General features: G+C 36.5%; 1 protein-coding gene across 3 annotated transcripts in view; it reads left to right on the forward strand.

The window, feature by feature from the left end:
- myo5b (myosin VB) overlaps positions 1–16,136 on the forward strand; it is a 61,688-nt gene that overhangs the window by 27,664 nt on the left and 17,888 nt on the right. For all 3 annotated transcript variants that reach the window (XM_016506201.1, XM_016506200.1, XM_016506202.1), the window contains exons 3-18: positions 1,573–1,744; positions 2,963–3,107; positions 5,194–5,350; positions 5,960–6,103; positions 6,195–6,276; positions 7,183–7,290; positions 7,398–7,507; positions 7,616–7,881; positions 8,200–8,281; positions 9,311–9,451; positions 9,702–9,824; positions 10,873–10,956; positions 13,051–13,197; positions 13,325–13,422; positions 14,288–14,374; positions 14,613–14,724. In XM_016506201.1, coding sequence (XP_016361687.1) covers positions 1,573–1,744; positions 2,963–3,107; positions 5,194–5,350; positions 5,960–6,103; positions 6,195–6,276; positions 7,183–7,290; positions 7,398–7,507; positions 7,616–7,881; positions 8,200–8,281; positions 9,311–9,451; positions 9,702–9,824; positions 10,873–10,956; positions 13,051–13,197; positions 13,325–13,422; positions 14,288–14,374; positions 14,613–14,724 — 2,058 coding nt within the window. The remainder of the gene's footprint in view (positions 1–1,572; positions 1,745–2,962; positions 3,108–5,193; positions 5,351–5,959; positions 6,104–6,194; positions 6,277–7,182; positions 7,291–7,397; positions 7,508–7,615; positions 7,882–8,199; positions 8,282–9,310; positions 9,452–9,701; positions 9,825–10,872; positions 10,957–13,050; positions 13,198–13,324; positions 13,423–14,287; positions 14,375–14,612; positions 14,725–16,136) is intronic.

Here is a 16,136-nt window from a genome sequence, read left to right on the forward strand (position 1 = left end):
GCATGGCAATGGTAACAAAATCTATGAGAGTAAAAAAAACATGCACAGACAAATCCAAATTAAACCCTGCGGCTCGTGACGACACATTGATGTCCTAAGACACGAAACGATCGGTTTGTGCCAGAAACTGAACAGTATTTATATCATTTTTTTTTACCTCTAATACACCACTATGTCCAACTGTCTTTGGGCGAGCGCACGGCATCCGGTGCGTGAGGTGTGTACGTGCTCTGGCGTAGTTTACGTTATGGTGTGTGTTGATATCCAGCCGAAGAGCAATCAACCATAACTTCAGGCGAGCAGGCTCAGAAGTTGGGAATACGTGGAAAGTCACCACTCCCGAATGAGTTCGCGCGAGAAAGTAATCTTTTAGTTTTAAGTCGGTTTGAACAATCCGGATAAGCTCAAGTAAGTACCATTTTGATTAGCCGTCCTACCTACAATGACTGTGCACTGTGTAAACAATGAATGACGTATACGCGCGAGAGATCACTTCCGGCGCTAGCGTAAACTACGCCAGAGCGCGTACACACCTCACGCACCGGATGCCGTGTGCGCGCACAAAGACAGTTGGACATAGTGGTGTATTAGAGGTAAAAAATTATATAAATACTGTTCGGATTCTGGCACAAACCGATCGTTTCGTGTCTTAGGACATCAATGTGTCGTCACGAGCCGCAGGGTTTAATTTGGATTTGTCTGTGCATGTTTTTTTTACTCTCATAGATTTTGTTGCCATTGCCATGCTTTATACGACTGATAGACTGCAACGGCTGGAGTTAAAAATCATCATATGTGTTCTACTGAAGAAACAGTCACCTACATCTTGGATGCCCTGGGGGTAAGCGGATAAACATAAAATTTTCATTTTTGGGTGAACTACCCCTTTAACACATTTGAACGCATACTTTACAAAATGATCATGTTGCTATTTTCATTTGAAAATTTAATATTTATTATAAAACATATTACATGTGGCGTACCATACAGCCATTCACATAACTAATTAAGGACAGTGACAGACAGCACTAAATATCAGAGTGATTGACAGAGATACAGTAGAAACATTATGTGTGGTTTTGTATTAAATATTGTTTTGTATTAAATAATGATCCAGATCGTGAAGTACATTTATTAGCCTTAGAGTAAGGGAAGCACGACTCGGGAAATGAGAGCATCCGAGGAGCATGTGAATGCTATGTATATTTATTTTAAATATTTGTAATGTTCTTTAATGTTATCCATCGTTTTTTTTCGTGGCTCTTTTTTTTTTAAAGTATCGGTTCAGGCACCGTTTAGGCACTCGTACCGTTTTAAAAGTATCGATTTGGCACCGGTATCGTAAAAAACCCAATCGATACCCAACCAAGGGACACCTGAATAAACCAGTAGATGAAATAAAGATCAGCATGACTTAATGAAGCTCTTGTGTATGCATTAACAACACTCAGTCTACCAAAAGACACTTTTTGACTCTGGCACCCCATGGAGTTAATTGACATTGTGGTTTGAATCCAATCAATTTCTAATCTACTGTTTCTACTTAATTTGCATTTCTGTCGCTATTCCTAGACGTTAGAATATTCAATTGGTCCCAAAGACAATCCACTTCCATTTCTTCGGAATCCTGATATTCTGGTAGGAGAGAATGACCTCACGGCTCTCAGCTACCTCCACGAGCCTGCTGTGCTCCACAACCTCAAGGTCCGCTTCCTCGAGTCCAATCACATTTACACATACTGCGGTAAGTCTCTGATATGTTGGCAAATATATTGGTAATTTTATATATTATTTGTATTAATTTGTGTTTAAATGACCTGACATTTGTCCAGTTATGATCATCACTTGATAACTCTCTTTACATGGCTGGTTATTGGAAGTGTCCTTCATTTGTGGTAGCTCTAAAATCCAAAAGTGAGAAACATTTTATTTTCAGGAATTGTAAGTAAATACATTTCAAGTAAATTTAATTTAAGCAATTTTTTGTAGGCTCTGTCTCATTTTCTATCAAGGCTAGTTTATTTAGGATAATTTCATAACATTTAAATACAATTTAATTAAAATTCAATTGTTAAAATTTTAATAAAATTTAACATAAAAGTTAAATTAAATATAATATACATTTTAATAAAATTACAAAAAATTAGTAAGGAAAGGATAAGAAATAAACGGTTGAATTATTAAAAAGAATAAAAAGGAAAGAAAAATTAGATATTTCTTTTTACAGAAGAGTATCTTGCAAATACTCCTCACCAGCAGTAAATGTTGTAATTGCGAATCCAGGGTCAACATGCTTTACCGGAGAGGAACAAAGACAGCGTCTTTAGTCGTTTAGTCAACACTCATTACATTCAGTGTTTCTATCGGTTACTCTGTCCCTATGACAGCATGCCCTTGTTAATAGGTTGTGGCATTTTAGGATTGCGTCTTATTTGAGGGTGTGTTTGTTTCTACTGAGAAATTCTTCTGAAAAAAAGACACATATTATGTAATGTATATTTGAATCCTAACACTGGATGACGTGACCTCTCAGGCAATCAGAAAGAGTGTATCTGTTGTTTTATATACACATTGTCACACAGTCTCACAGATATTTAATGTCTAAAGACCGCCCAGCTGTTGTTTGTCTTGTTTTATTGTTGGTTCCGTCTGTTGTGCTTTGTAATGACTGAATGATTCCCATTATTGTCTCTGTCAGGTCACAACAATGCCCATTGCCTCATAATTCCTCTTTTATGTTTGTTTCTTTTTACTTTCACAGACATGTGTCTGATTGTGTTGTCTCTTTGAGAATGAAACATCATGCATTAACATCATTTTGCTTCCTGTGACATCATTCCATGATTAGAGTCTCCAAATATTTAATTCACTTATTTATTTTATCTGTATCATCAAGACTTTGTCTGATTTAATTTATGCAGTACAGTTGTAGGGGTAAAGCCATGTAAATCTCTCTCCGTAGGGATTGTTCTGGTGGCCATCAACCCGTATGAGCAGCTTCAGATCTATGGAGAAGAAGTCATCAATGCATACAGCGGCCAGAACATGGGGGACATGGACCCTCATATATTTGCTGTGGCAGAGGAAGCATACAAACAGATGGCCAGGTTTGTGATCATTTTTTCATAGCCTTACAATATTAAACACCCCCCCCTCTCTTCAAAACCACACCCTCAAAACACGTCAACAAAGCTAAAAATGTACAGTGCTTTTCTGAATGTTACAAAAGCTTTCAGTTTCAAATAAATGCTGCTCTTTTGATCTTAGAGAACTCTTTTTGGTAAAAGCCATTCTGGATTCTTGGAACAAGCATTTCTCGAGTAGAGTTTAAGAAGTTGTTAGCATCAAGTGAATGTTGAAGCTGTTTGTTAAGCTTTCCTTGATGACACACGTACATCATAGAGATGTCTAACGTCTGCATTTACATCTACAAGACGTATTTTTTAGAGTGTTTGCTCATCTGCAATATGTCTATAGGACGTTTCCTATTAGACGTCAAATAGACGTTTAGAAGATGTTTATGATTTCGAATGTATGTAAAACTGGCATCTTAAAGACGTCTATCTGATCTTTGTACACAGCAGATGCTTTACAGAAGAAGTGATCTTTAACAGATATCTTGCAGACGTACGTGTGTGCTATCTGGGTTGTTGTTTTGTGATAAAGAGTTCAGGCTTCAGATCAGTGATTTCCACTGGCTGTAAACAGGAAATGACATCATCATGTTCTTTGAAAGCTGTGAGTAATCTGAAAGTTCAGCTTGACTCAATAATGGGTAGAGTGGGCAGATAATCACAGTGCACGCAGCATCATTCTTCGAACCTTTGTATTTACAAGTGGGGGTTTTTGTTGCTTGAATCATCAGAGCCATTTGCACATCAGGTTTAAGCTGGAGCTAAACATCCCACACTGAGACATCATGACTTACTAATGACTTGTGTAATGCTGAAGTCCTAAAATAAGCTCAGGCGAAGGAGGGAAAGACGAGGCAAGGCTTGTGGTCAGACTATGCATTTGATAGGTTTTACACGTCAGTAACACTGAATAGACGAGTCAATTATTTAAGAGTGTGTCAGAGTGGCACTCCGCTGCGTTTAGGTTTTCCTGAGGTAGCTCTCCTGGGACAAGTGTGTGTGTCTAGTGCATATAGACCAAACGGCAGCAACCGGTGTGGTTTAGAACTTTAGATTGGAAGATTTTAACTGCATTTGAAGAGTTCAGATGCAAAAGCCTCCAAGTGCCATCTAAAATTTTCATCTAAAATGAACTTTTTTTATCAGGCTCCTATTTATCTTTATTTATTTCACTTTAATGGCATAGAAAAGGACCTGTACATTGCCATTAAAGTACAATTGCTGAACTTAAACATAGGAGCCTGATAAAAATGCTAATTTTAGAAGAACATTTCAGATGGCACTCTGAGGCTTTTGCCTCTTTATTTGTCTTCTTTCCCACACACCTGTTTTTTGCTATGCACTGCAAAATGTTCCTGATCCATGTAATTTTATATAACATTTAATAATTTAAAATAAATATAAATGTTGTTAATGTCTAGAACAGGGCTGTCCAAACTCGGTCCTGGAGGGCCGGTGTCCTGCAGAGTTTAGCTTCAACCCTAATTAAAAACGCCTGAACCAGCTAATGAAGCTCTTACTAGGCATAGAAACTTACAGTCAGGTGTGTTGAGGCAAGTTGGAGCTAAACTCCGCAGGACACCGGCCCTCCAGGATCGAGTTTGGACAGCCCTGGTCTAGAATGTATATTTTGATATATTTTGTTAAGTATTTGCTTGACATCTTTAGCTGCTGTTATATTCAGCTACATTATTTGAAATTTAACTTAATTCTATTTATTCAAATTATGTTGCTGTGTCCATTTTAATATAGATACATTTTCTATAAATTATTCTAATTATCAATCTGAATTATTTGATTATCACATTTTTCAGGGAATTTTGGCCCTGCTTGTTGACTCTCTTTTATTAGAGGGTCAAATTATATCAGGCATCATGCAGAATACATGTAACGTGAATATGTTTCATATACCTCTCAATTCTGTAAACACAGCCTTATTAGTTGAATGTGCTTTATATCGACAATGGATTTACAATGGATTTCCTTTATCATGCATATCATCTCAGATATTCATAGGGACGCTGTCTTCACACATGTAAACCTGAACTTTCATCTGCAGAGATGAAAAGAACCAGTCGATAATCGTGAGTGGCGAGTCTGGAGCCGGTAAAACGGTTTCCGCAAAGTACGCCATGCGCTTCTTCGCCACAGTGGGAGGTTCAGCGAATGACACCAGCGTCGAAGAGAAAGTACTGGCCTCCAGCCCCATCATGGAGGTATGTTATGACATAGGACACATTACCAAAATAATTTGTGTTTAATCTAATAAACGTGTGCCACCAAGTACTTCCATCATGTGTGCAGCAGCTGTAAAGGTGCCCTCACTTCACTCATCACTCCGTCTTATCGCATTCATTGCCACACTTAAACTCAAGAATCGGCAGGCCTGTTTGAACAGATAAGAGCGAAGCACGCACTTGTGCCCTTCAGGAAGATAATCTGAGTGCCAACGAGAGTGGCCAAATCTCACAGTCAATTTAGAGATATCATTACTGCAGAAATGAGCATTGGTGATAGAAGGGCCACTTAGGATGCAAACCTAGAGATAAACCATCCTAATACTACACGTGACTCACAACACCCCAGCTCAGACAAACGAATAATCCAAAATCACAGTAATTACTCATTCTACATGATGCTGCAAACAGGATTTTAGGTTTACACCTCCTCAATCGCTTTGCAACCTCTGTTGTGAAATTCTCTCTCCACCCTTTTTGTGTTCCATTATGCATCAACCATAGTAATTTGATGGCTTCTTTTTTCATATTAAACCAAGAAAAGAGTGACTCAACCATAATTAACACTCTTTTTTTCCTTCTGTGCAGGCCATTGGGAATGCAAAAACCACCCGCAATGACAACAGCAGCCGCTTCGGGAAATACATCCAGATCGGCTTCGATAGGAGATATTACATCATTGGTGCCAACATGCGAACATATCTGCTTGAGAAGTCCAGAGTAGTATTTCAGGTCCGTCTCATGTAGGAAGGACGATTTAAGGACTATTTTATTGCAGCCCCTTGTGCTTTTCCATGTACTGAACAACACTTTATTTTTGCAGGCTGAGGACGAGAGGAACTATCACATCTTCTACCAGCTCTGTGCTTCATCCTCTCTGTCAGAGTTTAAAGATCTTTCCTTGAGTAAGTGGCCCAATGAACTCAATGACTGGTTTGGTTACTTCCTGAATTTCTGAAATCCAAGTGTTTTTATTTGCCATTGACTGGCTGGGCAGTATGATGGTATATGCTGTTTGATGGCAGAAATGTCTCACGAATTGGTCTTAAAATGTGGTCTTCATGGCATGAGATGCTAAAAAAATGTCTGAGCTCATGATGCAGCTTATCTGTCAGATGAATGCAATGTCTTGAAGTTTTTTCATTTTTTTCTCATTAAATACTCATATGCAAATTAAAATGTAGGCTTAGGCTTTTTACCTTTCAACCACATGAGTGCATATTGTTTCATTTGATAAGTGCCTCTCATATCCAATGAGCACCAGTGGCCACACATCTTTTATACTCTTGCAGCATACCCAACTGCTTTATTTTTGAGTAATGAAAATTTTAATTTGATGTAAAAAATATTTTTAGTTGAATATATTTTTGATACCATTGCAGTGATATGAAATTAATATAATACACCACTGTTCAGAAGTTCCATTTTTGAAGAGTGTCTTAAGTTCAGAAATACAGCAAAAACAGTAATATTTTGAAATATAATTACTATTTAAAATTATAGTTTTCTATTTTAATGTATTTTAAAATGTAATTTATTCCTGTGATTGCAAAGCTGAGTTTTTGCCATCCTTTGCTCCAGCGTTTAGTGTCACATGTCATTCTAATGTGCTGATTTGATGCTCAAGAAACATTTTTTTCTTATTATCAACAGTTGTGCAGCTTAATGTTTTAGTGGAAACAGTGATGCATTCTTTTCAGGATTCTCCAAACTATTGAACGGCAATGTACCTGATTTTGATCATAATGCTACTACTGACAATCTTTAAGTCTTACTAAAATGCAAATTGTCCATTCACCCTCTTATTTTAGCCAGCGCAGAAGACTTTACCTACACGTCTCTTGGTGAGAACATTTTTATTGAAGGAGTGAATGACGCTGAGGACCTTGTGAAGACAAGAGAGGCTCTTACAATGCTTGGTGAGAACTACAGCAATAAACATGTCTTTAACCAAGGCTTTGCAACAAGACATATCGAGTAGCAAGCATATTTAATATTTATCATGGTGATACTGTGTGTTGTGCAGGTGTGAAGGAGATCCATCAAATGAGCATCTTTAAGATAATTGCCTCCATCTTGCACCTGGGGAACGTGGGGATTGTGTCAGAGAGAGATGGAGAATCCTGCCATATCAATGTAAGTGCACAACAAATAGTGTGTCTTACTGTATGTTATTTATTTTAGCACATTAGCTGACTATCCTTCACTTGCCTAAACAATTGCAATCTTTTTTTGCACCTGCAGAGGGACGACACTCATTTGCATCATTTCTGTCGGCTGCTGGGTATAGAGCAGGAGCAAATGGAGCACTGGCTGTGCCGCAGGAAGCTGGTGACCACCGCCGAGACCTACGTGAAGAACATGTCGCATGCCCAGGCGGTCAATGCCCGAGATGCCCTGGCCAAACACATTTACGCCCATCTCTTTGACTGGATCGTGGAGCACATCAATAAGGCCTTGCACACCTCCACCAAACAGCACTCCTTCATCGGTGTGCTGGATATCTACGGGTAATGCTTGTGATTATAAGAGGTCATGCAAGTAAAGATTTAGAAATTTAGTTCTTCGGGTTCTTATATACAGTAGAGTAATATGTCTTATGTTTTGACCTTCCCTTTGCAGAAACCTCATTGAGTTTTTAGAGTCAGCAATTACTGTAAGCCTTTCTGACCATGGGACTAATTACTTCCTCAAAGAGGGGAACTTATTGATCAGCGTTATAGTAAAGAAGCAGAGAAGTGCCAAGCTAAAGGATGCAGAGAGAAGTGTTGAGTTTGTTTTCAGGGAAATCTTATTGATTTTGTTGACATGTCTTCACCTCCCAACAGGTTTGAAACGTTCGAGATAAACAGCTTTGAGCAGTTCTGTATTAACTACGCCAATGAGAAACTACAGCAACAGTTCAACTCGGTCAGTAATAAATTATCAGTAGATCCATATGTTTAGTGTCTTTGGTGTTACTCATGCTATGCAGTATTTAGATATATATACTCTTATCTTAAATGTCTTAATATATTGGATAAAATATTATAGTTATAATAAAATATATTCTACATTTTTTAAGGTAAAAAAAAAAATCACAGTTTTATTTTAATAGTAAATGTTTTTCATTTTAATATTTTTAAATATTATTGCTTAATAATAATAATAATAATATTTTTAAAATATTGAACAATAATTTAAAGATTTTTCACAACAGAATTCTGAACAGAACATCTCATTTAATTTCAACTTCTCTGTCACTCATATGCAGCATTTAGACGTATACTATCTTATAAGTATTAATATATTAGATGAAGTATTATAATAATAATTATAATTATTTCAAAATGAAATAAAAAATGATTTTGTTTTATTTTAATAATAACTCGTTTTAAATAATATATATATTTTAAATAATGAAACCATTTTTAAAAATAAAAAATGAATGAATAATTTTAATATTTTGGTTTGTTCTTAAGTGCTGTGCACATCTACAATAAAAAACCTGGACATGTCTTAAAGAATAATTCATAATGAAACTAGTTTTCTCAGGAATATTGTTTTAATTGATAACCAGTTTATAGTTTTTCTTTTCAACAGCTTTCATTATCACTATCTAATCAGTTTGTTTTTTTCTTTTCAACGGCTTTCAGTACTACTTTCTATCCTATTAGTCTTTTATATTATTAGTTTGAATAACAAAAGCCAGTTGCGTGATATCATCTTCCAGGACATTTTAGAATTTAGAATTGCATTTACATTTTAGAATTGCGTTTAGAAATGTATAGATCATACGGTATAGAAATGCAAAAGCGTAATAATTTTTAAAAAGTTAGAAAATGTTCTGCATGACAGGAATGACCTGTGTGTTTTTGTCATGACTCTTGGCTGTATTAAGTTTCAAATTGAATGTATTTGATGCATTTACCTAATACATGCACATCATATACCCCTCAGCATGTGTTTAAACTGGAGCAAGAAGAGTATATGAAGGAGCAGATCCCCTGGACGCTTATAGATTTCTATGATAACCAGCCGTGCATTGACCTCATTGAAGCCAAGCTTGGTATTCTGGACCTTCTTGATGAAGAGTGTAAGGTGAGTCACGAGCAGAGGCAAAAACAGTTGTTGAGAATATGATAAAGAGAATTTGAGAGGGATGTTGCCTAAACAGGTCTCCGAACAGAGTGTCTCATTTAGTTTTAAACACCTCTGCTCTTTGAAGTTTTTGAGTATGAATCAGAGCAGCTTCAAAAGGTTGATCATGCTATTTCTGCTACAGGTAACCCAAATAATGTTTTCAGTTTCCTGCAGTTCAAAGTATTTTTTTCTTTACTGCATCTGACAGGTGCCTAAAGGAACAGATCAAAACTGGGCGCAGAAGCTGTACAGCAAGCATTCAAACAGTGGGCATTTCGAAAAGCCCAGGATGTCCAACAGGTCATTCATTGTGGTCCACTTTGCAGATAAGGTGGGTTCAGCTTATATTAAGTGCACTATAGGGCTCAGGATGCTGCTGGGATATCATGATATCACCAAAAGCATCATCCTTAACTTCCTGAAACTCTTTTACAAATAAAGTAGGCTCTTTACTAAACCATTTTCATTTTTAACTAGGGATGCACCGAATGTTCGGCAACCGAAATTATTCGGCCGAAAATAGCAAAAAAAGCTCTTTCGGTGTTCATTACAACAGCTCTGTTTTAATACATTTACTATAACATTCACACATAGTGTTCAAATTAGGATCTGTGATATTTTCTAGTGTTTTAAAAGAAGTCTCTTCTCAGCAAGACTGCTTTTAATTGTACAGTAAAAAAATAAAAAATAAATAAAAATACATGCCTGATTCAAGAAAGGGGGTCTGATGGCCAAAAATTATTATTTTACTAACTTATTAATTTTAAGTTAAATTGTGCTTTGTTGGTAAAGTGTCTGCTAGAATGTTAAAAATGTTCAGTGTTAAATATTTTTAAATTGTTTTTTTATAATTTATTTATTTTTCTTTGAAAAGCAAGACAAAACGGTAAAAAGCACATTTTGGCTTTTTAATTTATGCAATGGTGAAAAAAAAATTGGCAAAATACATGGGGGGAAAAAACTCGAAAAAACGTATTCAGTATTCGGCCTTCGGCCCAGTGTTTAATTTTGTTCGGCTTCGGCCAAGAATTTTGATTTCGGTGCATCCCTATTTTTAACCCTTCAACAGATTTTGTTTGCCTGGACTGAACTTGACATGACGTAAATACTTTTTGTAGAAATGAGCAATTTGTGATGCACATCTGGGTTTTTAGGACGAGAATAGCTTAACTCTTTACAAACCTGCTCACTGAAACCCAACTTGTGTGAAATTGTGTTACACAACACAAATGATTTGGTTAATAATGCATGATGAATGCAATAAAAATAGCTGATTCTTCTTCATGCCAGTTTGGGGGCACAAAAATTATGTAGCATGTTATTTTTAGTGTGGTACTGATGTACAAGTCACACTTGTGACATTATGTCACCCCTGACAGGTTGAATATCAGTGTGACGGCTTCCTGGAGAAGAACAGAGACACTGTTTATGAGGAGCAGATAAACATCCTCAAGGCCAGTCAGGTGAGCACTGGGTATTTTTGGTAAGAATAAAATGTTATGTTTTAAAAAAAAATCCATCCCCATCCAGCTGAGCCTCTGTTTATACTTCACGCTTCCTCATGTCTGCGTGATTGGAATCACTCTTTAGCTCATGTTTTGCTCTCTGGCCTGTTTAATCAGTTAATTGACTTCAAGTTCTCAGGCAAACATAGGCCTGACCTTGTCCACACCTAGCACTGAATCACTCGAACAGCCGGATCCATCTTAACTGAGATTTAATAGTATATCCATTGTCTTTGTCAATACTGATCTCTCTCGTAGTGTTTTGTCCTGAGGTTTCTTGGCAACAAAATTCACTGGAATCTGAGCTATGTTCATTTGCAGACAGCAGCACATCATTGTCTACAAGTTAAAGACCTTCTCTGCAGGGCAGTGTTGAAATGCTGTCGAGTTTAAAATGAAACTTTCACTAGGACTCTTGTAATGAGATGTCCCTGTGGAAGAAGTGTAATTTAAACATCAGTTTGTCTCAAGTGATAACAGTTTTCAGCACTGCTGTCTGAAGTTTGCTTTTACTTTAAATATGTTTCAGAGCTATGTTCTCTTCAGGATATCAACAATGCTCAGCAAGGCATTTCATGCAGGGCCTTCATTGTGGTTTAAAATGTCGTGGGGTTTCACAGATCAAATGGTGAAGGCATAGCTCATGCATATTAATTAGGTTGCACACAAATAATTTAACATGATCTTTTACTGATTTAATAAATAGTCTAAGTGATGTCTTACTTTTTTATTAGATCTACCACTGATCAGCACTTAAAAGCCAAGTATGACTGCTGCTGCTACTACTATTATTATTATTACTACTTGGCTACTTTTGAAACTTAATACTTGGACTTTTACTAAAAAACTTATTTCAAGCATATATGTCCTTATAAGAATGGTTTGGCCAAAAATGAAAATAGTTGAAAATTTACTCACCCTCGGGCCATCAAAGATGTAGATGAGTTTGTTTCTTCATCAGAATAGCTTTGGAGAAATGTAACATTACATCACTTGCTCACCAATGGATCCTTTGCAGTGAATGGGTGCCGTCAGAATGAGAGTTCAAACAGCTGATAAAAGCATCACAATAATCCACAAGTAATCCACAATACTCCAGTCCATCAATTAATATCTTGTGAAGTGAAAAGCTACATGTTTGTAAGAAACAAATCCATCATTAAGATGTTTTAACTTTAAACCGTTGTTTCTGGACAAAATACGAGTCCATACATCAAAATAAAACTTCCTCCAGTGAAAAAAAAACTCATCCCCAAAATCTGTCAAAAATTTGTTTAAAGTAATGTTAAATGTCTCCAAATCTGTTCCGATTAAAAAACGAACTCATCTATTTTTTTGGATGAACTGAGGGTAAATAAAAGTTTTCATTCTGGGGTGAACTATTCATTTAAAAGTATACTATATTTTTTCTGTCGTACTGGTTTAAAACAGCCAATGAAATCCTTTTCAGTGTAAAACTGTAATTTTTTGTTTAATTTAAAACAAATTATTTAAATGTAAATTTTAACTTAAATGTAATTTCCCAGTACTTTTTACAACCCTGTGCAACTCGGGATACCATTGCTGTCTGCACCTTTAATTTGTATTTAGTCTCTGGTCCATCATCTCTGTTTATCAATGTCATCCTACAGTGTCAGACTTACAGTGACTGCAGTTTAATGATGTCATCTGTATTCCATCTTAGAGCCCTGAATCTTGGCAGGATCATGGTATTAAGGATTCATTGAAACACTGTGTACCTGCCTTGTGGTGGATGCTTAGGGAGTGGATTTTAAAGGGATTCCAAGTGTGCTTTGAAGTGCTGCTGGAGTTGAATACAAATTTTATGCAAATTTTAGTCTAGCTGGAATAAAAAAAACATCTGGGTTTCTTATGCCTCTTATGTAAGATGTGATGCATCTGTAAAATTACTGGATAGCTTAAAGCAGTCAAGATTTCTTCATGTGACACTTATTATCAAATGTATTCTTGTGTCTCTACAAAATATTTTCTTTCTTTCCTGAAAAACTGTTGTGTTTTCTGTGTGTGTGTTTTTTGTTTTTTTTTGTACAGTTCCAGCTGGTTGCAGATCTCTTCCACGATGGTAAAGACTCTGGTCCTCCCTCAGCCACCAGCAAGAACGCCAAGATCAATGTCCGGGCTGCCAAACCAGTTCCAAAAGGCCACAACCGTGAGCACAGAAAAAGTGTGGGCACCCAGGTGAGGCTTAGTGTCAGAGGCCAGTTTTAGGTCCATATTTGTGCTTGACAGTAGATCAACTGGCGATCAACTTATTATGAAGATGAGGTGATTAACATAATGATGAAATAAAAACTTTCTTTCACAGTTCAGGAACTCTCTACATCTTCTGATGGAAACGCTGAATGCTACCACCCCTCATTATGTGCGCTGCATTAAACCCAATGATTATAAGGAATCCTTTGTGTAAGTTTTATTCATCCATTAGTACTTAGTTTATCTTGCCTATAAATAGAGAGGTATAGCTAATTCATTTAAGCTGCCAGAGAACATTAGAGTCATGCTGGTACAGAGACATTTGATCGACCTCAACTGCACCCTAAGTTTCCTCCAACAATCAGACATCAACGCTCCTCTGAGAATTAGCCGAAAAGGTTATATAAAATATAATTAAACCTGGTTTTCTCACATGAAAATCAGTAGAAGTGGCCCCCATCTGCAAAGTACTTGCTGAGTTAACACTTTTGTTAATTCTTTTTCTATTAAATGTTTGAGGTGAATGGAAACCTGACATAACATTGACTGGTCTGTTCCAAATACTATAATAAAAAGAAATATAGTACTTGTCAGCTTTTTAATGTGTTACACTATATTCAATTTCAAACAATCATGTTTAATGTATTTATTTGCTTATTTTTCTCGTAAAGTTCACAATTCTGAGAAAGGATAGGGTCTTGTTTTGCTCTGTTTGTGTCCTCTTCAAATTCTGAGCACAAAAGCCCCTTCAAGGATGCTAAATTGAGAGGGTTTTGTCAGTCACATGCTCTTAAGGTTGTGAACACACAGTCACAGAGCTCTGAGTCAGATAGCTTCCAGTCCCTGAGCGGACTGCAGTCTCCCAATGCCTCTCTCACGGGAGATGTGCTCTATGCTCAAAAGAAAGATCCGGTAGGTCTAGATAACACCCCAAATCTCTCGTGGGGTGACATGCTCACTTTTGTACCCATAAAAAATGTCAAGATCAGATGTTCCTTGTTTAGGATCTTCTTATGTTGGTTTTTGTAAAGATTCCTCACTCTTTGACTGACTCTTTGACTCTTGCTTTCTGTAGGTTTGATTCTAGAAGAGCTGTTCAGCAACTGCGAGCATGTGGAGTTCTCGAGACTATCCGCATCAGTGCCGCCGGGTATCCCTCCAGGTAACGATCTGCAGATTCTTTTATAGGGCTTCAAGGCAGGGTAGACATGGGGGCTCTTGTCTTATGCTTTCAAGCAAGACATTAGTAAAGAGTTTTTGTGCTTCATATATACATGCATAACCTCATGTTTTCTCTCTAATCATTGGAAATTATATAATTATGGAAATCAAACCACTAGTACAAGTTTATTCAATATGTGTTTTTTCATTTCCTCATCACATCTGATGTAATTTCTTAGGTGGACCTATCCAGATTTCTTCAGCAGATATCGGGTGCTCATGACAAAGAAGGACATGACCATTGGCGATAAGAAGCAAGTTTGTAAGAACCTGCTGGAGACCTTAATCAAGGTAAGATTAACGTGGTTAGAAATAGCTTATATGTAAGTTGCATGTGTAGTGCTCACTCTCATCCTGGTATTGTGGTAATACCATGTTTGTCTGGACATTTACCACAGTATTTTTGAAGTACCTTGTACATTTATTACCATGGTATTGCCGTGGATTAAGAAAACGGATAAGCTCAAAACTTCTTCCTATATTAGCAATTAAAATATTTCTTAAATATTTCTAACATACAATCTGATCAAAAGTTTGGGGTCTGTACATTTAAGAAATTAATATGTATTATTCAGCAAGGATGCATTAAATTGATCAAAGGTAAAGATATAATTTTATATAAGTGGCGTTCCGTCCATATAAAATGCGAATGCTCCGCATACCCAGGCCATTTGAGAGAATAAGTTCACGGGATTATTCATATAAACATGATTATAAGTTGATCCCTTGTCATTTGAAATGTAACTTAAAACTTAAAGAGTTAGGAATAAGTACGTAAAATTATTTATTTGCCAAATGGCAGTAATTTTCTTTGCTGGTCTTCGGCAGATTTAATGCGGGAGGTAAGCTGTCAGCAAAGTGCTCGCCCGAGTGGAAAAATGTGCTGCTGCTGTCAGATCTCGATTGCGAAAAATTACATTGTGTTTGATGCAAAACCAACTCGATGAAATCAAAAGAAAAAACACTGTAACTGTATATTTTTGTTTTCTCAAACCAACTCGAAAAAGAAAAAACACTGTAACTGTATATTTTTGTTTTCTCAAGCAAAGCAAATTTTCAAAATTCAAAATAAACATATCTTCTTACATTTTTGGTCATATACAACGTATGTTGAAGATATACGTTATTGTCAACGTTATTGCTTAAGCGGTAAATTAAAAAAAAATGTTTATAAAAACGTGGGCTATATAAAATTTTAATAATAACAAACATCATATTGTTCCCTTTGTTTTGCGTATGCTCGTGTCGCTTACAATTAAAGTCCTTCTCTGATTTTATTATTGTTTGCAAGGTTGCAACGTGGGAGTTTTAACTCCTATTCACTTGGAATAAAAAAATCATTTAGCTGATGCAGAGAGACTTATAGACCGGGGCAATCTCCCCCATCTCCCATTACGTATCATAACGTAACTACGTGTAAATGTTATTTGGTGGTTTTTACTTGGAAAACCTGGAAAACCAAACTATGGATAAACCTGAAACGATAGAAGGATTGGAGATGAATTTCATTTACAAATAAGGTAGGAAATGTGCATACTTTTAAATTGACACCTGCCACGGTGTTTCTTATTTGTCATCTGTGATCCCTCTTTGAGTGTGTCCTAAAGAGGAGGGGGGATCTTAATCTTACCTCTCAGCATACCCGGTTTAAAAAAAAAAGTCACCGCTCGCCACTGATATATATATATATATATATATATATA

The sequence above is a fragment of the Sinocyclocheilus anshuiensis genome, unplaced genomic scaffold, assembly GCF_001515605.1.
Source record: "Sinocyclocheilus anshuiensis isolate Anshui unplaced genomic scaffold, SAMN03320099.WGS_v1.1 scaffold330, whole genome shotgun sequence".
Classification (NCBI taxonomy): Eukaryota; Metazoa; Chordata; class Actinopteri; order Cypriniformes; family Cyprinidae; genus Sinocyclocheilus; species Sinocyclocheilus anshuiensis.